At 40.0% G+C, this 23,574-nt stretch overlaps 1 protein-coding gene across 1 annotated transcript; it reads left to right on the top strand.

Moving 5' to 3' along the window:
* Positions 1-9,230: 9,230 nt before the first annotated feature.
* Positions 9,231-13,031, top strand: LOC311134070 (interferon-induced protein 44-like; the record flags this gene model as incomplete). Its single annotated transcript, XM_084167665.1, has 4 exons — positions 9,231-9,420; positions 11,635-11,709; positions 11,882-11,982; positions 12,858-13,031. The coding sequence occupies 4 exons, from the start codon at positions 9,231-9,233 to the stop codon at positions 13,029-13,031; spliced, it is 540 nt and encodes a 179-aa protein (XP_084023791.1).
* Positions 13,032-23,574: the final 10,543 nt, after the last annotated feature.

The following is a 23,574-nucleotide window of genomic DNA, read 5'->3' as shown; positions in this document are numbered from 1 at the left end:
CCAAACCAGAGTGGCCACCGCAAAGTCCAAGGAGCCTGACCCTCTCTGGAAATTGCTGTAGCCCTGCTTGGGATATTTAGCCTACCAATAGCCTACATTGGCTATTGGTTGAGACGCAGGGCCCGTTCTATCTTGGTACTGTATGTCAGAGTGGGCAATTGGAAATGTGAATTGGGTCAAGTTGGCATTTAGGTTAGAGTTTATTGATATGCATGAATACACCACACCAAAATCTTGATGTTTAATCTATGCAAATAAATTATATGAATTGATAGTTCACCTATCTCTTTTCTTTTAGTCTGTGGTAGGGTATATTGTAGCCATGTGTTCAAGCTAATCAAATCAAACGTTATTTATGCTACACAATCCAAAGAAATGCGTACTCGCAATAAAGCTCTCCTCGCAAACAGTGCAATGATAATAAGCTATATGTATTTGTAGGCTATTTACATTAGGCTGTATCCTACAAATACAGTATCTTCAGAAAGTATTAATACCCCTTGACTTATTCCACATTTTGTTGTGGTACAGCCTGAATTAAAAATGGATTAAATATATTTTTTTGCTCACCCATCTACACACAATATCCCATAATGACAAAGTTAAAACATGTTTTTAGAATTTTTTGCAAATGTATTGAAAATGAAATACAGAAATATCTAATTTACATAAGTATTCACACCCATGAGTCAATACTTTGTAGAAGCGCCTTTGGCAGCGATTACAGCTGTGAGTCTTTCTGGGCAAGTCTCTAAGAGCTTTCCACACCCGGATGGTGCAACATTTGCCCATTATTCTTAAAAAAATTATTTAAGCTCTGTCAAATTGGTTGTTGATCATTGCTAGACACCATTTTCAGGTCTTGACATAGTTTTAGAAGTAGATTTAAGTCAAAACTGTAACTCTGCCATTCATGAAAATTCACTCTCTTCTTGGAACACAAATCCAGTGTAGCCTTGTGTTTTAGGTTATTGTCTTGCTGAAAGGTGAATCATATGCTAGTGTCTGGTGGAAAGCAGACTCAACCAGGTTTTCCTCAAGGATTTTGCCTTTGTTTAGCTCCATTCCGTTTTTTTAATAATGAAAAACTCCTCAGTCCTTAACGATTACAAGCATGCCCATAACATGATTCAGCCACCACTGTGCTTGAAAATATGGAGAGTGGTACTCAGTAATATGTTGTATTAGATTTGCCCCAAACATAACACTTTGTGGTCAGGACAAAAAGTGAATTGCTTTGCAACATTTTTTGTAGTATTACTTTAGTGCCTTGTTGCAAACAGGATGTTTTTATTCTGCACAGGCTTCCTTCTTTTCACTCTGTCAATTAGGTTAGTATTGTGGATCCATCCTCAGTTTTCTCCTATCACAGCCAGTAGCCCTTTCCTGCAGTCAAATGACCAAATCACCCTCTAGTGGCCTCATGGGTGGAATGTTATTAATATTTTTCATAATTTCATAATTAATCTATTCATTTATTTTACAGCCTAAAATCTTGTGTTTCTATGTCAAACGGTTTTGCTATATTTCAGTCTTCTCTGATGTATATAAAGTGTAACATTGGGATGCAAACTCAAAATTGTTTTAAAGTCACAATTGGCCCAAGGTTTCAGTTAGCTGGTAATAGCAGGCTTTTGGCCTTAAAAAAAAGTTGAAGAGGTGATAAATAAAAATAGCACCGGCCAATTGTCCTGGAGAAAAAAAAAGAAAAGAAAAAGATTTCGAAATAATGCTTTTTAGCCTATTCAATAATGGAAATACCAGTTGGTTTAGTTTATGGGTTAATTTGTGTTCTTTTGCATAATTTTATGGGTTAATTTGCATAACTTCAATTAAATGTATGCGTGTGTACTGTATATTCGTTATGTATGTTATTTATCGCATGCACAGCATACATATACAGAGCCTTTTAGTTTAAAATATGTCAGACAGCGCTTTTATAAGACCAATCATTGAGCAACAATTATAAATGCAATCAATTGTTTTTGGGCCACGATAAAAATAGCTAATATTTGTATTTATTATTTTATCATTATTATTTCTCAACTGGTAATTGAAGCGTGCTTCCCATTTGTCATTCAAATGCATAGGCAATGGAAGGCAGGATTCATCAGTGTGCCACACCTCTTTGCAATAAGCTGGAGGCAGTATGCATTTTTAAAACATTGTTTGAAACCTGAACGTTTTATTACATTATGAGGCATGTTTTACCTTGCTTCAAAGTAGCGTAGGCAAAATTCTACTATATCCGTGGAGGCAATTATTTTATACAGACTTCCATATGCCATTGAAACTAATTGCCTATTTCTATGTTCTATTGGTTTTCAACTTTCTTTCATTGTCTGGTAGCCAAATGCACATTCGCGCGTAGCCTAATGCCATGTGCGCATTGCTGTGCTAATAATGCTAAGAAATAATAGTTTATCAACATTTTAAGCTAAACGTTCTGATATGTTGCATCAGATTCATTGCTTTTTAATGTTTTTTAATGTAGCCTAGGCCTACTGGTTGTATGAATTTGGGATCTATCGCTCCACAACTGTCCCAGTGTCTGTTTAGGCTATTTATTTCTCGACAAGCTGACCAATAGAATAGGTCAACTTTACTACTATGGGGGATAGTAGATTGACATAGGCTCACTGGCGGCACGTCCATAGTTCTAGGGGAAGTTAAACTTTCCCTGAGTAAATTGAATTACATTTCCAAAATTATATAGCCTAATTAGCCAACTCCTGTCTATACAGAAATAAATACATTAATTCAAAATAAGCTACTAAACCATGATTTGGCGACAGAGGATCGTTACCTTCCCCAAGCTATAAAATATCAATAAATTGTGGATTGTTTTAAATCGCATTGCCTACAGTCGAAAGGAAAGGCAGCGTGCGCAACAAACACCAAATAGATGATTGTTGAGTTGCGACTGTCAGTGAAAAGTAGAGAGCCAGGCACATCGCAATATTTAAAAATGACATTGCGGGAAAATATAGTTTGGCTATTGCTGTAAAGAGAAGACTATGAAAAGACTCTCATCTGTATTTTAGTCATAAAAATGCTCAACTTAATTGAGCGAACAATAGGCGGAGAGCATCGGCCTATTGCGCACTCTTTGTCATTGTTGGGTCAGTGCCACTTAAAAGTTTGGACAAGTTTTGGACAATAATTTCCTCTTCCAGTTTAGATGGACGTCATATTCTATTTGATAACACCAGTTCCATTGTTACTCCAATCTCCACACAGCTACCACGAGAAGTTTTATCTCCATCACATGTCATTGACATACCCAAATCAGCTGCAGGGAGTTATCAGAAGCACAGCGTTTGCACTAAAGAAATGTCTCTGCTCTGTTTTAACCCTTTAATTGGTTCTTAATCCATAAGCATTTAAGGCATATAGGTGTTTCATTCTACAACATATGTACTAGAAAATCATCCATATATTCTATTGATAGTTATTTGTATATATCAATAAAATGATGCTGATTCATGATTTCGACTGGCTGAGAAAAGCTGCCTGCCTGTCTGTCTCATACTGACACGTTCATTACTATGGGACAGCTGGAGACAGACAGCAAGGTTTATACAAATCTCAGCTGTATAAACTAAATGTTTGTCTAAAAGAAATGTGAGATAACGTCTAGATGCTTTTTATAGTGGAGATGAAGTTTATAAATTGCTTGGCTGAGCAGATGAGAGTGTGGATTGCGCAATCAGATGGAACAGAGTAAATAGGCATTTTAACGTCATAGATTTAGCTGGTGGAAACTTGTGGAATAGACACCGGCTGGAATGCAGTTTTAACCAATCAGCATTCAGGATTAGACCCACCCATTGTATAATTTGTCATAACCTGTCATAATATGGTCATAACACTGTCATGACCCATATATTTACACCTGTTGTGACATATATTGTGTTATTTTATGGCTGGTTATGACACCTAAATAATATTGTAAAAACCCATTTTTATTAAAATTAGTTGTTTTCCCTGCCAAGAAGTTTAGTTGCGTTTGAAAGTTTGTTTCTTAAATCCTTTGTTGTTGTTGTAATGAATTCTTTACAACCATGTTTTTTTTTCATCATATTTTTATTAACTTGTAGAAAATACACTTTATGACACTGTCATGAAGCATTATGATCATCCTGTGTCACTTTACTTGGACTATGAAAATACACTTTGACACTGTCAAGAAGCCTTATGACCATCATAATCGTATAAGCCAGATAGGCCTATCACCTACAGGCCCTTATGTCAGTCATCAGTCAAAAAGAGGGTGTCTTGTCCTGCTCCTGAAATCTGCTCCTACATTCATCCCAGTCATCAGCAACAGAGCATTGGGGTAGGTGCTTGTCTGACGTCAATGTGTGCACAATTACAATGCTAATTTTATATGGTCAATAAAAATATACACTACTGGTCAAAAGTTTTAGAACACCTATTCATTCCAAGGTTTTTCTTTATTTTTACTATTTTCTACATTGTAGAATAATAGTGAAGACATCAAAACTTTGAAATAACACATCATGTAGTAACCAAAAAAGTGTTAAACAAATCTTTAATATATTTTATATTTGAGATTCTTCAAAGTAGCCACCGTTTGCCTTGATGACACCTTTGCACATTCTTGGCATTCTCTCAACCAGCTTCATGAGGTAGTCACCTGGAATGCATTTCAATTAACAGGTGTGCCTTCTTAAAAGTTCATTTGTGGAATTTCTTTCCTTCTTAATGCGTTTGGGCCAATCAGTTGTGTTGTGACAAGGTGAGGGGGTATACAAAAGATAGCCCTATTTGGTAAAAGACCAAGTCCATATTATGGCAAGAACAGCTCAAATAAGCAAAGAGAAACGACAGTCCATCATTACTTTAAGACATGAAGGTCAGTCAATACGGAACATTTCAAGAACTTTGAAAGTTTCTTCAAGTGCAGTCGCAAAAACCATCAAGCGCTATGATGAAACTGGCTCTCATGAGGACCACCACAGGAATGGAAGACCCAGAGTTACCTCTGCTGCAGAGGATAAGTTCATTAGAGTTACCAGCCTCAGAAATTGCAGCCCAAATAAATGCTCCACAGAGTTCAAGTAACAGACACATCTCAAAATCAACTGTTCAGAGGAGACTGTGTGAATCAAGCCTTCATGATCGAATTGCTGCAAAGAAACCACTACTAAAGGACACCAATAAGAAGAAGAGACTTCCTTGGGCCAAGAAACACGAGCAATGGACATTAGACCGGTGGAAATGTGTCCTTTGGTCTGGAGTCCAAATGTGAGATTTCTGGTTCCAACTGCCGTGTCTTTGTGAAACCCGCTGTTGGTGAACGGATGATCTCTGCATGTTTATTTCCCACCGTAAAGCATGGAGGAGGAGGTGTTATGGTGTTGGGGTGTTATGGTGTTATGGTGTTGGGGTGCTTTCCTATCATTGCTACGCTGACGATACACAACTAATCTTCTCCTTTCCCCCTTCTGATAACCAGGTGGCGAATCGCATCTCTGCATGTCTGGCAGACATATCAGTATGGATGACGGATCACCACCTCAAGCTGAACCCTGGCAAGACGGAGCTGCTCTTCCTCCCGGGGAAGGACTGCCCGTTCCATGATCTCGCCATCACGGTAGACAACTCCGCTGTGTCCTCCTCCCAGAGTGCGAAGAGCCTAGGCGTGACCCTGGACAACACCCTGTCGTTCTCCGCCAACATCAAGGCGGTGACCCGCTCCTGCAGGTTCATGCTCTACAACATTCGGAGAGTGCGACCCTGCCTTACACAGGAAGCGGCGCAGGTCCTGGTCCAGGCACTTGTCATCTCCCGTCTGGACTACTGCAACTCGCTGTTGGCTGGGCTCCCTGCCTGTGCCATTAAACCCCTACAACTCATCCAGAATGCCGCAGCCCGTCTGGTGTTCAACCTTCCCAAGTTCTCTCACGTCACCCCCCTCCTCCGCACACTCCACTGGCTTCCAATTGAAGCTCGCATCCGCTACAAGACCATGGTGCTTGCCTTTGGAGCAGTGAGGGGAACGGCACCCCTGTACCTTCAGGCTCTGATCAGTCCCTACACCCAAACGAGGACATTGCGTTCATCCACCTCTGGCCTGCTGGCTCCCCTTCCTCTGCGGAAGCACAGCTCCCGCTCAGCCCAGTCAAAACTGTTCGCTGCTCTGGCACCCCAATGGTGGAACAAGCTCCCTCACGACGCCAGGACAGCGGAGTCACTCACCACCTTCCGGAGACATTTGAAACCCCACCTCTTTAAGGAATACCTGGGATAGGCTAAAGTATTCCTTCTAACCCCCCCCCCCCCCCCCCCCCAAATTGTAAAGTGGTTATCCCACTGGCTATAGGGTGAACGCACCAATTTGTGAGTCGCTCTGGCTAAGAGCGTCTGCTAAATGACGTTAATGTGCCCTTGAGCAAGGCACTTAACCCTAATTGCTCCTGTAAGTCGCTCTGGTTAAGAGCGTCTGCTAAATGACTAAAATGTAAATGTAAATGTGTTTTCCTGGTGACACTGTCTGTGATTTATTTAGAATTCAAGGCTACCACAGCATTCTGCAGTGATACGCCATCCCATCAGGTTTGGGCTAAGTGGGACTATCATTTGTTTTTCAACAGGACAATGACCCAACACAACTCCAAGCTGTGTAAGGGCTATTTTACCAAGAAGGAGAGTGATGGAGTGCTGCATCAGATGACCTGGCCTCCACAATCCCCCAACCTCAACCAAATTGAGATGGTTTGGGATGAGTCGGACCGCAGAGTGAAGGAAAAGCAGCCAACAAGTGCTCAGCATATGTGGGAACTCCTTCAAGACTGTTGGAAAAGCATTCCAGGTGAAGCTGGTTGAGAGAATGCCAAGAGTGTGCAAAGCTGGCATCAAGGCAAAGGTTGGCTATTTGAAGAATCTCAAATAGAAAATATATTTTGATTTGTTTAACACTTTTTTGGTTACTATATGATTCCATATGTGTAATTTCATAGTTTTGACGTCTTCACTATTATTCTACAATGTAGAAAATAGTAAAAATAAAGAAAAACCCTTGAATGAGTAGGTGTTCTAAAACTTTTGACCGGTAGTGTATATAACATAAACATACTGTTGACATGTAGGCTATGGTGTAATGGAATGTTTTGCCTTGTGTGGTAGGTTTTGTGGGTTTTGACACTCTTATGTAGGTGCCATTACCAGCCATAAAATAACTACCGTGGTAGGTTTTGTGGGTTTTTACACTCTTGTGTAGGTGTCATAACCAGCAATAAAACAACGCAATATATGTCACAACAGGTCTAAATATATGGGTCATGACAGAGTTATGACCATATTATAACAGGTTATGGCATGTTATGTCAGCTGTTATGACATATTATGACATGGTTATGACCATGTCATAATGTGTTATGAAGCTGGGAGTCAAGTAAAGTGTTAACGATCAGTCTATGCCGGCGCAGAATTCGACTGTCTGAAAAGGTACAGACGCTTCTGATGTGGGCTTTGTTTAATTGTCAGTAAAACTATCAATTGTCGCTATCGACATGTTACTGTAGCTCAGTTCTATGTCTGTAAAGGGTTGCGGTAGATATAACTTTATTGCCACGCCCTAGTTGTCATACATACGCAACAGGACCATTATTCTGCATGTGAGTTGACATGGAATTTTATGATATTTTCTTATCGTTTTATCAGAAAACCAATAAAAAAAGGGAGTTTAAACGTTAAGCAAAATTGTTCATTTGTCACAGGACAGACAATTCAAAACAAACTGTTTTACCATGTGTGAATATGTTATTCAATGCGTTTCTATGGTCTAACAGCAGTAAGGCCAAATTCAATGTTTCATCAAATACTTTTTTAAATATATTTTGGGGATACTTACAGGGATCCTAAAATAAAACATCTAATAGCTAAATGATCCTTGTTATGACCATCTTAAAACAATTCCATATGTTAGCTTAGTAGAAAACTATCACCGGGCCCTTAGACCTTAGGGGGTGTCAATAGACCAGTAAGAAAGAGAGTTCCAAACCTCTCTGCCAATAATGATCCGTTTCCCCCTCCCCACTCAGACCACTCCCAGACAGTCCTAGCAAAATTCTTGCTTGAGAAATTGCTCTTTACTAAGAACCTATTTTTTGTTTCTTTTTGACCACTTGAATTGAAAACAAACACAGTAAGGTACTTAATTGTTAGCCAGAAATGATTTGATATTGAGATAAAAATGACTGCACTGGACCTTTAAATCCTGTTATATTGATACAATTCCCATTTTGTATGTAATTATGATACTTAAAGGGATAATTCACCCAAATTACAAAATTACATATTGGTTTCCTTACCCTGTAAGCAGTCATGTCATTGTTAGTCATGTCCACATAATCTATAAGTAACTTAATTGAGCTGCATAACACATTTTACATACTTTAGGATGAATTGGACATGAAGCACAAAAAATGCTAATATCGGTACCATTGACATGCATTGGATTTGTGCCACAAATGCTAAAAGGTTAGCATTTGGAAACAAAAGTGGCCAGGTAAACAAAACCAAAGCATGGATTTCTGTCCTACCTTGTCCATAGACTGCTTACAGGCTAAGACAACCAATATGTCATTTTGTAATTTGGCTGAACTATCCCTATTTATAATACTAACAAAAAGGAATTCAATACACTAGTCATCCACTGGTTATTGTAGCTCAGGGATGGGCAACTCCAGTCCTTGGGGCCTGATTGGTGTCACACTTTCCCCCCAACCCTAGCTAGCACACCTTATTAAACTTATTGGGGCCATACTTGCAAACATTAGAAAAAGTTTAAGTTTAACCTTGACCTCAGTCTCAAAATGCGCATCAAGCATCAGCCAATTAAAATCATTGACGTAATTGCACGTGATCAAATGCTGTATTGTAGTTGCTTGGGTCAGATAATTAATCTAGTACTGAAAACATAAGTAGCGTCTTGTTGGAGCTTCTTGTATGGAGTATTGTTGGAGTGTTCTAAACTGGAGACCTTGATTATTGGAGTCAGGTGTGTGCCAGCTAGGGCTGGACCAAAAGTGTCACCAAAAGTGTGTCACCAATCAGGTCCCCGAGGACTGGAGTTGCCCATCCCTGTTGTAGCGTATGGTATATGTTATAACCCTTACTGTATGTCTTCCATGAGATGTGTAACAGTAGTAACAGAAGTAACACTCTTCATTGTCTCTGATAGTAAACAAGCGAGAGATGCCATGGTGAATGCACTGAGGAACTTTGAACTGAGTGATCCTGATGTGGGTCAGCTGAGATGCCTGCTACATGGACCAGTCGGTGCAGGGAAGTCCAGCTTCATCAACTCAGTCAACAACGTTTTCCAAGGACGATCAACACATAATGCCCTGGCATCTGCTGCCACTGGCACCAGCTTCACCATGAAAGTAAGTTGGTTTGCCTAATAAATGTAACTACACCATTCAGGGATGGGAAACGGCTTCCTAATATACCTTGGTACACTAAGACATTTCATGAGCCACATACAGGCAGAACAGAGACATGATGAGAGACATATAGAAACAAAGAGTGGTCTTCTGCAGTCTTTTAAAGAGGCCCAGTGCAGCCTAAATTCCGTTGTTCCTGTGTTTTGTATCATATTGTACAACAGCTGATAATAAGAACACTGTAAAAGTGTGAAAAAATGTGATCAGTGTTATTTCCTGATAGTTGCTAGTTGAAAATACAATTTACACAGGACCTTCTAATCAGCAGGTTTTACATGGCAGAGTTTTGGATTGCCTGGTGACATCATCAGGCGGTATACGTTAATAGACCAATAATAACAAAGAGAGTTCCAAACCTCTCTGCCAATAACAGATAGTTTTCAGGTTACATATCTCTCCCATTAGGCCCTCCAATCAGGCCCCTCACTCACACCAGCTCCCAGACAGTCCTAGCAAAATTCTGTCTTGTGAAATAGGTTTTTGCTAAAAAGCTATTTTGGTTTCATAATGGAAAACAATTACAGTAAGGTACTTAATTGTTACCCAGAAATGATTTGATATGGCGCTAAAAACGTCTGCATTGGGTCTTTAATACAAAACGTAGTGAGTCACAGATATGTAGGTTTCAAAAAGTAGGATCATGGAAAGGATAGATACCTGCACACTGTTGGAAACATGGAAAAAGATCCCAAACCTAGGTTCAGAAGCACACATTTACACTGAGTGTACAAAACATCCCCCCCATGAGGCGCCATCTTAGTAAGATGACAATGCGCTAAACCGACTTCCTGATCTTCAAATGCGCCATTGAGATTTCACATAGGGATTAATTGTTTTATATACACTGAGTGTACAAAACATTATGAACACCTGCTATTTCGATGACAGACTGACCAGGTGAATCCAGGTGAAAGCTATGATCCCTTATTGATCCCTTATTGATGTCACTTGTTAAATCCACTTCAATAAGTGTAGATAAAGGGGAGCAGACAGGTTAAAGCCTTGAGACAATTGAGACATAGATTTTGTACAGTATGTGTGCCATTCAGAGGGTGAATGGGCAAGATAAAAAAAAGAAAAAAAAGAAAGCAAGACAAAAGATGTAAGTGCCTTTGAACGGGGTATGGTAGTAGGTGCCAGACGCACTGGTTTGTGTTAAGAACTGCAATGCTGCTGGGTTTTTCACGTGTGTATCAAGAATGGTCCACCACCCAAAGGACATCCAGCCAACTTGACACAACTGTTGGAAGCATCCCTATGGAATGCTTTTGACATCTTGTAGAGTCCATGCCCCAACGAATTGAGACTTTTCTGAGGGAAAAAGAGGGGGGGGGGGAGATTTGAGGGAGGGAGGGAGGGGGGCTGATGCTGATTGGCTGACAGCTGTGGTATATCAGACCATATACCACGGGTAGGACAACATATGTATTTCTACTGCTGTAATTACATTGGTAACCAGTTTATAATAGCAATAAGGCACCTCTGGGCTTTGTGATATATGGCCAATATACCACGTGTTGCATCATGCCTAAGAACAGCCCTTAACCGTGGTATATTGGCCATATACCACACCCCCTCAGGCCTTATTGCTTAATTCTACTGTTAAGTTACATACTTTCAGTTGAACTGAAACGCTAGTCTTGCACCTTTACTTTGTGCATCTTTTTGCACTTTGCACATTTCAGGGCATTGTGTCCTAAATAAATTATATATTTGTTAATCTGAGCCTCAGTTGAGGATGTGTTTTATGTTTCCGAGTGTGTGGGTTTCTATCCCTTCCATCGAAAATAAAATGTTTCTTTTTAGTATAAGACTCACTACATTCAAGGCCGTAAAGGAGAAAAACGTCTTCCCTTTGCATTCAATGATGTCATGGGTCTGGAGACAAAGAAAAATGGGTTGCACCCTGATGACATCATCAATGCTCTGAAAGGCCATCTACCTGAGGGTTATGAGGTAATTCAGAAGTCATAAACATACACACACACACACTAGTCAAAGATGAAAATTTGATGCAAACAAAGTAGCATCATCTGACAAATCTTATATTTTCTTGGCCAGTTCAATCCATTACACCCATTATCGGCCCAAAAATAAGAATACATACAGAATCCTGGTTTAAGTGGCAAAACTCATTGTCTGGTGAGTATTGTGACAGCGGACACAATCTCTCTCATGCATAAGGATGTCATAGACAAGATGAAGCACATCAGGGCAGAAGCCAGTAAACTGGGTAAGTAAGCTCTTCAAACCCTTTATGTTTCTTAGCATTTCTAATCTTATCTTAATGGTAACTGTAACTATGGTTGGGTATTCAGCTGTAGTAGCTCTTGACTTTTAAATATTACATGACAGTGTTACTTAAGTTAGTCCTTATATTCATTACTTATATATTTATATGGCAGAAATCCCTCAAATTGTTGTCATGACCATGCCAGACAAGGCTTGTGAGCTGGTGAACAGGAATGTGAAGAGAATCTACTACAGCAAGGCAATCAAAGAGAAGGTAAATCACCTCAGATCTGATCAAATTTCACAATGGCCACGTTCCAGGCTGACTACATTGCCAAATCTCATAACGCCTGGATACGCTTTTACATATGAGCTGACCACATCATATGATAAAGCAATTTGATGCCCAAAGATACAGTTGATGACATGGCACGCAACAATTAGTTGATGCAATGCAACATCTGCAATGTAGTCAACCTGGAACGCGACCGTTAAACCTTGGTTGTGCTGACCTGATCCAAGGATCATCCCTCATGCTAAACTGATCCAAAGATCATCCCTCACTTTGACCTGATCCAAAGATCATCCCTCACTCTGACCTGATCCAAAGATCATCCCTCACGCTGACCTGATCATCCCTCACACTGAGCTGATCCAAAGATCATCCCTCACGCCGACCTTATCATCCCTCACGCTGACCTGATCCAAAGATTATTCCTCACTCTGACCTGATCCAAATATCATCCCTCACGCTGACCTGATCCAAAGATCAACCCTCACGCTGACCTGCTCCAAATATCATCCCTCACGCTGACCTGATCCAAAGATCAACCTTCACACTGACCTGATCCAAAGATCAACCCTCACGATGACCTGATCCAAAGATCAACCCTCACGCTGACCTGATCCAAAGATCAACCCTCACGCTGACCTGATCCAAAGATCAACCCTCATGATGACCTGATCCAAAGATCATCCCTCATGCTGACCTGATCAACCCTCACGCTGACCTGATCATCCCTCACGCTGACCTGATCATCACTCACGCTGACCTGATCCTCCCTCTGTCTGACCTGATCATTCCTCACACTGACCTGATCATCCCTCACGCTGACCTGATCCAGCCCTTTTGTCTTCATCGTTTCTCAGATGCAGATCTGCAGTAATGAGCTGGGCGTTCCCATGAACTGCATCTTGCCAGTGAAGAACTACCACAAGGAGGGGAGGCTGGATAACGACATGGACATCCTGATACTGAACGCCATGACTCAGATTATGAACTTTGCCAATGATTACCTCTGGGACCTCCAACAACATGCATGAGTGTCACACACCTGCATGAGTGTCACAACACCTAAATCAAGCGCTAGGTGTCATGAGAATTTTGTTATCTCAATGGTTGAAGTCAAACAATTCTTAAATCTTTGAATAATTCCCAGAAATTAATTAAACAAAGACCCAATCCTGCAATGGTCAGCCTTTATTCATTGAGAGCGCTCTGCAACAAAATGGTCGTACAATCTTTTTATACACACACCCTGCTGTAGGCGGGCTGTATTTTTCCACTGTACGCATCTTGTAAGCTCATGTGATTTTCCTCTGCTCTCCTGACCATCAGGTCACACACACACACACACACACACACACACACACACACACACACACACACACACACACGTTCTTATCATAGTCTACTCCTTGCTCGAGTTATCGCCGTCCTCACAATATCCTGCAACATGCTTCATACTCTCTTCCAAGCATAACGGTTTCCTCCCCTACCTAAATTGGGAGGCCTATTTCCTTATCTTGGTTTCACAGTTTGTCACAAGTTGTCTAGCCTAACAGTTCTCCTTCTTCTTTGTTGTTTGGCCTAACTCCTACTCACATTGCTAAATAGTAACACAATGTCATAATATTTACTTGTCCTACGCACACACGTTATTAGATTATAGTCTCATGATTCTAACACATTTCATAAAGTGGAGTATAATAATTAGTCATTACCAAATTCTTCTATCACTAGGACATTAGTGAGCCCTGCAGTATACTCCTAAGTGTAGATAACCTATATTTGATTTCAGAGTAGTTCAAGGTCAATGTAGTCTTTCAAGGTCAATGGAGTCTTTTCCCCCCATAGGAAATTTGTTTTCGAGGCAGGATAAAGTAAGATTGGAGGGAAAGTTCTCCTTTTAATGTTTTCATATTGTGGTTGTATCATTTCACTTAATGTAAAAGCTTAAATATACTGTTTAAAGGCACAATATCCACCTGTGTAACAAAAACTGGATATGCGTTATCCTACTTTAAACTATACATGTAACACCCAACAGTGTACACTTGCATTAGATAAGCTAATATCCTTGCTATAATGCAAAAACATGATATATAGATAACTCACATTGATTTTATATCAATCATTGTACTTTTAAATATTTGATGTGACATTATAGTTGTGTTTCATATGCTTTTCCCTAGTAAAAAAATCATGTGGGATTTCAATAAGAATTATATTTAGAATCCAATAGAAAATCCTAAAAGATTTAGTGCAAAAAGCGTTAATGCAGATAGTCAGGGTAATTTTTGGTTAACTATTTAACTAACTATTGAGCAGTGTTATGGCTTGGGGGTAGAAGCTGTTCAGGGTCCTGTTGGTTCCAGACTTGGTGCATCGGTACCGCTTGCTGTGCGTTAGCAGAGAGATCAGTCCCATAGGAGTCCAATACGACTGGTTCCAAAATCTGACAGGATTTTTGGATTGGATTTTAATTAGATCCTTGTATTGGAATCCTATAGGATCCTGTAGGATTTCAATGTTTTTTTTTCTCCTATAGGATTTCTATAATTGTTTTCATTTGTATATATATTTATGTTACATTCTACATTATTTATCCTCAAAACTTGGCTATACACTATAGTTAACTTGCCTGCTTAACATATGGAGCACCTACCCTCCAAACCTCTTAGACAATTACCTATGAAGGTGGATAGTGGACACGTGAACTCTCTTGCACTAACTCTATGCACACACACTGACACCCCAACACACACATACACACACATACACACACACATACTACATACACCCACACACACATAAGTATGTATACTGTATACTGATGCCACACACACACTCAAACACTTTCACACTCCTATATATATATATATATATATATATATATATATATATATATATATATATATATATATATATATATATATATATATATATACCTCAATTACCTGAAAATCGACTTGGTACTGGTACTCCCTGTACATAGCCATGTTATTTTTACTCATATTGTTATTCGTTATTCACTATTATTCTTCGTGTCACTATATATGGCCCTCTGTAGCTCAATTGGTAGAGCATGGCGCTTGTAACGCCAGGGTAGTGGGTTCGATCCCCGGGACCACCCATACGTAAAAATGTATGCACACATGACTGTAAGTCGCTTTGGATAAAAGCGTCTGCTAAATGGCATATTATTATATTATTATATATATATATATATATAGTGACACTCAACATTAAGGATTGTCCGCTTGTCCGGGGCAAGTAAAAAAAAAAGTTGGACAACCAGAATATAGATTTCATTTGTCCGAAAACCACAATATCAAACAAAAACCACAATATCAAACAATTACTCAGATCAGAATTGGATCAGGCACTGCCACAGCGCACAGCAGTGCATGGTTGACATTCTGAGTAATTTGCCTATATTCTTATTTGCTATAGCTTATTTCAATATATATGTTATATTTACACAAAGCAAGAGAACAATGTAGACAGAGCCATGAGTCTCACCAAAGCATCGCAAAACATCCGGTCAGAATATATGTTGTTGTTTTTCTCTCTCTATTGAATGTCGGATGATCTGGGCCAATAGCGAAGTCTATTTTTTATGCGGAAACTCCGGTGTGTTATTGTTGTAGAAGCCCAAATGTTCTGTTTTCTCTCCATTTGATATGAATATGACTTGGCATATTAAGCCACTCTCAGTTTAATGCATGCTAGATTTCTCCTGCCACGCTTTTTCATGATAAAACAATGAATTAATCTAACGGAGTTCTAGGCTATCTCAGAAGGTTTTAAGTTGTTTTTGAATAACGGTGACCCGTCAATCAGGGCAGGCTTAGCCCCACATGTTTTTAGCCCCACCTGTATAGCTTTAAAAAATATATATAATAATAATATTTATTTTATTGATTTATTTTGCCTGTTTTGCATGTTATACGTGTCACATATCAGTTTGCAAACAATATAAAATCAATAAATAATTGAGTTAATAAAGCTGCATACAAACATGGTCTCCTTTTTGCTTTATTGACTAAGGCAGCTCCAAAATGCAGGTGTTTCAGCCTAGCTCAGTGCTTTCTGTGGTGGTGGGACAGCCAGCGGAAAATACAGAGTGTAAGGGTTGGTAATGTTCTCTAGTTGCACCATGATTGGCTCAGCGTTCTGTCACTCATGGGGACACTACGTCACCACAAAATCTACAGGGAGAGCTTGAAAATTCAAGCCCCTTGGGTGCTGCCATATACAGTGAGGGAAAAAAGTATTTGATCCCCTGCTGATTTTGTACGTTTGCCCACTGACAAAGAAATGATCAATCTATAATTTTAATGGTAGGTTGATTTGAACAGTGAGAGACAGAATAACAACAACAAAAATCCAGAAAAACGCATGTCAAAAATGTTATAAATTGATTTGCATTTTAATGAGGGAAATAAGTATTTGACCCCCTCTCAATCAGAAAGATTTCTGGCTCCCAGGTGACTTTTATACAGGTAACGAGCTGAGATTAGGAGCACACTCTTGAAGGGAGTGCTCCTAATCTCAGCTTGTTACCTGTATAGAAGACACCTGTCCACAGAAGCAATCAATAAATCAGATTCCAAACTCTCCACCATGGCCAAGACCAAAGAGCTCTCCAAGGATGTCAGGGACAAGATTGTAGACCTACACAAGGCTGGAATGGGCTACAAGACCATCGCCAAGCAGCTTGGTGAGAAGGTGACAACCGTTAGTGCGATTATTTGCAAATGGAAGAAACACAAAATAACTGTCAATCTCCCTCGGCCTGGGGCTCCATGCAAGATCTCACCTCGTGGAGTTGCAATGATCATGAGAATGGTGAGGAATCAGCCCAGAACTACACGGGAGGATCTTGTCAATGATCTCAAGGCAGCTGGGACCATAGTCACCAAGAAAACAATTGGTACACACTACGCCGTGAAGGACTGAAATCCTGCAGCGCCCGCAAGGTCCCCCTGCTCAAGAAAGTACATATACAGGCCTGTCTGAAGTTTGCCAATGAACATCTGAATGATACAGAGGAGAACTGGGTGAAAGTGTTGTGGTCAGATGAGACCAAAATGGAGCTCTTTGGCATCAACTCAACTCGCCGTCTTTGGAGGATGAGGAATGCTGCCTATGACCCCAAGAACACCATCCCCACCGTCAAACATGGAGGTGGAAACATTATGCTTTGGGGGTGTTTTTCTGCTAAGGGGACAGGACAACTTCACTGCATCAAAGGGACGATGGACGGGGCCATGTACCGTCAAATCTTGGGTGAGAACCTCCTTCCCTCAGCCAGGGCATTGAAAATGGGTCGTGGATGGGTATTCCAGCATGACAATGACCCAAAACACACGGCCAAGGCAACAAAGGAGTGGCTCAAGAAGAAGCACATTAAGGTCCTGGAGTGGCCTAGCCAGTCTCCAGACCTTAATCCCATAGAAAATCTGTGGAGGGAGCTGAAGGTTCGAGTTGACAAACGTCCCTCCTGAGATGTGGGACAAAATCCCTCCTGAGATGTGTGCAAGCCTGGAGGCCAACTACAAGAAACGTCTGACCTCTGTGATTGCCAACAAGGGTTTTGCCACCAAGTACTACGTCATGTTTTGCAGAGGGGTCAAATACTTATTTCCCTCATTAAAATGCAAATCAATTTATAACATTTTTGACATGCGTTATATTTTTATTTATTGTTGTTGTTATTCTGTCTCTCACTGTTCAAATAAACCTACAATTAAAATTATAGACTGATCATTTCTTTGTCAGTGGGCAAACGTACAAAATCAGCAGGGGATCAAATACTTTTTTCCCTCACTGTATCATATTGTTTGGTGGTGGTACACAAAACCTTTTCCACACACAAAGTGTGACATTGTCTATGTCCCAAATGGCACCCTGTTCCCTACTTTCTGGTGAAAAGTAGTGCACTACATAGGGAACAGGGTCCCATTTGGGGTGGAGACATTATCATAGAAGATTTACATCTGCGTTATAAAGATTGAACAGATCCATAATATACCATAGTCGGGCTCTGGGTGGACAGTCCTGAGGCGGAGGTACTCTCTGAACAGGCCTACTGAGGAGTCTTCTCCCGAGGTGGCCTGGACACCACCACCACCTGGTCCATCCTTGTCAGGCAACATCTTAGCACGCTCTTCAACTGCCAGGGAGAGAAGAACACAGCACCTGAGTGATATGTAGGCTACAGGTACACAACTGTGTGTGTGTGTGTGTGCGAGAGAGAGAGACACTGACTGACTGAGTGACAGAGATAGACACTAGTCTATGTAGCTTGCTAGCTATTACTTTTTCAACTATCCATTTTGCAAATCAACCAATTTGAGTGTACAAAACATTATGAACACCTGCTCTTTCCATGACAGACTGACCAGGTGAATCCAGGTGAAAGCTATGGTCCCTTATTACATTTACATTTACGTCATTTAGCAGACGCTCTTATCCAGAGCGACTTACAAATTGGTGCATTCACCTTATAGCCAGTGGGATAACCACTTTACAATATATATATTTTTTTTCTTTCTTTGGGGTGGGGTAAGGGGGGGTAGAAGGATTACTTTATCCTATCCCAGGTATTCCTTAAAGAGAATGATGTCACTTGTTAAATCCACTTCAACCAGTGTAGGTGAAGGGAAGGAGACAGGTTAAAGAAGGATGTTTAAGCCTTGAGACAATTGAGACAAAGATGATGTATGTGTGCCTTTTAGAGGGTGAATGGGCAAGACAAAAGATGTAAGTGTCTTTGAAGTGGGTATGGTAGTTGGTGCCAGGCGCACTGGTTTGAACTGCAATAACTGCAACGCTACTGGGTTTTTCATGCTCAACAGTTTCCCATGTGTATCAAGAATAGTCCACCACCCAAAGGATATCCAGCCAACTTGACACAACTGTGGGAAGCATTGGAGTCAACATGGGCCAGCATTCCTGTGGAACGCTTTCGACACCTTGTAGAGTCAATGCCCCGACGAATTGAGGCTGTTCTGAGAGCAACTCAATATTAGGAATGTTTTCTTAATGTTTTGTACACACAGTGTATTTGAGTCAACTTTAGCATGGGGACATTGTTTCGCATGCACAACACTGTATGTACAGCACATCCACATGTCTAACAATGCAAACCTGCTAGCTAGTATAAGCCACCACATGTAAACATCACAGATGAACAGACGATTTCATGAGTTACTTACATTAATAGATCCCTCACGACTGACTGCCTGCCCCCTACTGAATAAAAATTAACTGTCACTGTTCACTGGCTAATCTCGGAAACCCGACCCTAGGCAACAAGTACATTGCCAGAAGCAACATGTCACCAGGGTTGCCAGGTCAAGTTTTCTTCTTGCGCAATGACGACTCAAAACCCGAACAAAAGTCCCGAAAACTATCCCAATTTGTTGTTTTTTTCACAGGAAGAGAGGAGTTGCCATATTTATACAATCAAACTTTTCCCATAACGTTATCGAGCCAATTAAGAAGGAATATCATAGTAACTTGTAACGACCTTAGAAGCAAAATTCGGGTTTCCTCAACATAATAATAATTGCAAGCTATGACATGACCGAATAAAGGAATTTTATTATGTGGCAAGAGAAAAGATCATTCGCCCTTATTAAACTCGCCAGATCATTTGCATAAGGGAGTATGGTATATGGTGGTATATTGGCCATATAGCAGGGGTGCCTTATTGCTATTATAAACTGGTTACCAACGTAATTACAACAGTAAAAAGTCATGTTTCGTCATACCTTTCAGCAAATCAGCATTCACAGCTCGAACCAGGTTTACAATTGTAAATAAATCCCCTATGCGCATGTGCATAACTATAGATACATCCAACAGGAGAGTTTGAATTATGAAAGTTGGACAGAGGATCTCGAAATCTCTGAGCAAGAAAAACTTGGATGAACATGTTAGGCAATTTTCCGGCAATTGTGCTGTTATTATGTGCCAAGTGTTAAGACTACAAGAAACACTTGGATAAACATTGAAAAAACTAATGTTAGGCTACTTTCTGGCAATTGTGCTGTTATTATGTGCCAAATGTTAAGACTACAAATGGCCCATTTTCGAGATTGATTTATCATTTCAATAGGCATAGGCTACACACTAAAATCTGTGTTTATGATTGTAATTACATTTTGCCATGGTTTGCTTAGCTAAAGGCAGGTAGTCTATAGCCCTTGATAGGCCTACATCTAATTTCAGATAGTCTACAGTAGCCTAGACAAGATGTATGCAAGATGTAAACTGAACGATTTATCAGCTTGCTTAGCTCAAACAGACTCATTTATTCAACATGAATTGCGAGGCGATTAAGAGGTAAGAAGTGCTTGTGTTTCCCAATAGCCTGCTGGAATAGGCTACTGAGGATGGGGTCATAATTTCAATCACTGAATTAAATATTAATAATATGTATATGAACTGAATATGCTTGTCAACAACAGCCAGTGTTTCTTTTTTAGAATTTGTTTTACCTGTAGCCTAATCTGACTACTGTTACTGTCAATCTAATGCGTTCTAACGACTGATCGGCAATTGCGATAGAGCTTTGATCATTTCCAATTTAATTAACTAAACATGTCCATTAATAATTGCATAATAACACAAGGCTACAACAACAATAAACTGAAGTTATAGGCTATTTATTAAATTGATTTGTCAGCTCCAGGTAGGCTACACAAGTGGCACAAATTGATTTGCAATGACTCCCGTGATATCGTCATTTCAACATATTTATTGTATCAAATGGTAGACTACAATGGCATATACATTACAGTTTTTTTCGATTGCTAACAAGCATTGTTCAATACTGCGGATACATGTGAAAAACTCTAAATACAGTTATCACAACAACACTATGTGGCAAACCTGTGGATCATTTGTCATTGCTTTGACACACAATGCATTCAATGAAAACATATTTCAAATTACATAAATACTTGTCTCACAAAAACACATTTACCAACAAAACTCTATGTATCTACAGACCATTTTGCAAATGTCAAGATACCCGTATCAAAACTGTTAAACTCAAGTTCAAAAGCTACTGAAAATTTAATTAGACTGCAATTTTTTACATTGCTACAGTAGAAGCAAAATAGAAATTCTAAAATAAAAATAAAATAATAATAATAACTCTTAATTATTCACAGCTGATTTTCATTCTACATTACGTAACTGAAGACCTACCCAGGTGTTTTCCATTTTTATGTAATTACCATCTCCACAAAGGGGGACATCTTTGGAATATATTTTACATAAACATGGACCCAGCCAGAGATCGTGTAGTGGTTTACAGAGGTGGAAGAGTTGCGGGGAGAGGCAGAGGATTACGTATCCGTGGTGGAAGACGACTGAGGGTCAGATGAGATTAGGGCTACAATCATTGATCATGTTGTCAATCATGGTCAATCAATGAGAGATGCTGGTCTCAGAATGCAGCCAAATTTGCAACGCTCAACTGTGTCATCTATTATAAGAACCTTCCAGCAAACTAACAGGTAATATATGCATTCTGCATGGGCATCTATCTGTACTGAATATTACTGTAGAGTAGTAAATCGAGCAAAAGCTCTCGGAACCACTTGTGTGTAATTTTATTTCTGTTTTAGGACCCAACGGTTACCAAATGGAGGGGGGAGAGGTAGGATTTTCTCTGCTCAGCAGGAAGCAGTAATTGTTGACATGGTCATTAGCAACAATGACATAAAACTCAGAGAAATTCAAGAGAGTGTTGGCAGACAATACATTTCAAAATGTTGAAAGTGTAAGCACGACAACCATTGCTAGAGTCTTGACAAAGTATCATATCAGCATGAAGCCGGTGTACACTGTTCCCTTTGAGAGGAACTCTGATCGTGTCAAGGAACTCCGGTACCAATATGTCCAGGTAAGATGTCTATATCCTGTAATACAGTACTGTTTTTACTGTAAACAAAACCCACCAGAGCACTGCACACTCAGCAGTGATTTCAGTTACAGTATACTGTAATGTAAACTACTGTTATAGAATAACTGTTATGTTGCCCTGTGGATTTACAATATTTTAGAGTGTCATGGAGCTTGAAGCCAGGCCAACACCCCACATGTTCGTCTTTGTGGATGAGGCTGATTTTAACATGGCCAAAACACGCCGACGTGGAAGGAATGTGATTGGGAAAAGAGCAACAGTGAATGTTGCGGGCCAGAGGGGTGACAACATCACAATGTGTGTGGCAATATCCTCTGAAGGATTGCTGTTACATAAACCACTAATTGGCCCATACAACACAGAGCGCCTCATTTCATTCATGGTTGACCTCTATGGAAGGCTTTTGCCAGGTGAAGAAAGAGGGCAAGTCAGAAGAAATATGGAAACCTGGGTTATTGTAGGGGACAATATGGCATTTCACCACTCCCATGCAGTCACTGAGTGGTTTGCAGCCCATCCCGGGATGGTGTCACTTTTCCTCCCCCCTTACTCTCCCTTCCTCAACCCCATAGAATCATTATTTTCCTCATGGAGGTGGAAAGTTTATGACCACCATCCACATGATCAAATGTCACTCTTGGATGCAATGAATGCAGGATGCCTGGATATCTTTGCAGAAGATTGCCAGGGATGGATCAGGCATGCAAAGAGATTCTTTCCCAGGTGGATTGTGCGAGAGGCCATACGGTGTGATGTGGATGAGAACTTGTGGCCCAATGCAGCAGACAGGGTTGACTAGCATTGTTATAGATCTGTTTCATTTGGACAATATGCTATGCATATTCATAGTGTGTATACACTTTTTGTTTGTTTAACAGTACTATAATTATTTATTTTTGTGTATTTTGGAATGACTCTGCAAAATACAGTAATTTGCAAATATACAGTAAATTGTATTGAAGCATATTGCAGCCTTTCTGCTTTATTTCTTTACATATCTTGCAGGACATTCTATACAGTACAGGTTTGCCACTTCTTTTGTAAAAATGACTGTTGGTTCATCTAAGAAAAATATGATATTAAAGACAAAATTGACACATTTTCAAGTGGTTTTTAGACTTTTGTAGGTCATGATACTATGAATGACAATATGTGCATGTCGTGAGAGACTGTTAGCTTTCATTTGGTAGAAATATTTGCTTTTGAGACATGTAGGATGTGCATTGCCAAGTTGCATGTTGTTTTGATAATTGTATTTATAGTTTTGCACATGAATACGCAGTATTGACCAATGCTTGTTAGCAATCCCAAAAAACGGTAATAGGCTACTTGATGGCCAACAAAGGAAAATGTATTATTCTCCACATTTAGCCTAATGTTAGTTTCATTGAGGACTTTTCCCCATAAAAAGAACCACACGAGGGAGTTCCATAACTTCCATTTCAAATGTCCACTCGGGCAGCCACAGACACCCAAGAACTGAGCATGCATAAAGCACTTCGCTTGATACCATTTTCTTTAAGCAGTCAACATTAGAATGGAGCTTAAACCACCTCCGAGCGAATTTATGTAACGCACTCTACTGCACCCAAAGTCATTTTCCAGTGCTTTGTCTCCATTATTTATTGATGTGCATC

Source organism: Coregonus lavaretus, assembly GCF_964263955.1.
Source record: "Coregonus lavaretus genome assembly, chromosome: 8".
In the NCBI taxonomy this organism is placed as follows: domain Eukaryota; kingdom Metazoa; phylum Chordata; class Actinopteri; order Salmoniformes; family Salmonidae; genus Coregonus; species Coregonus lavaretus.
This window is presented reverse-complemented; position numbering and strand designations above follow the sequence as displayed.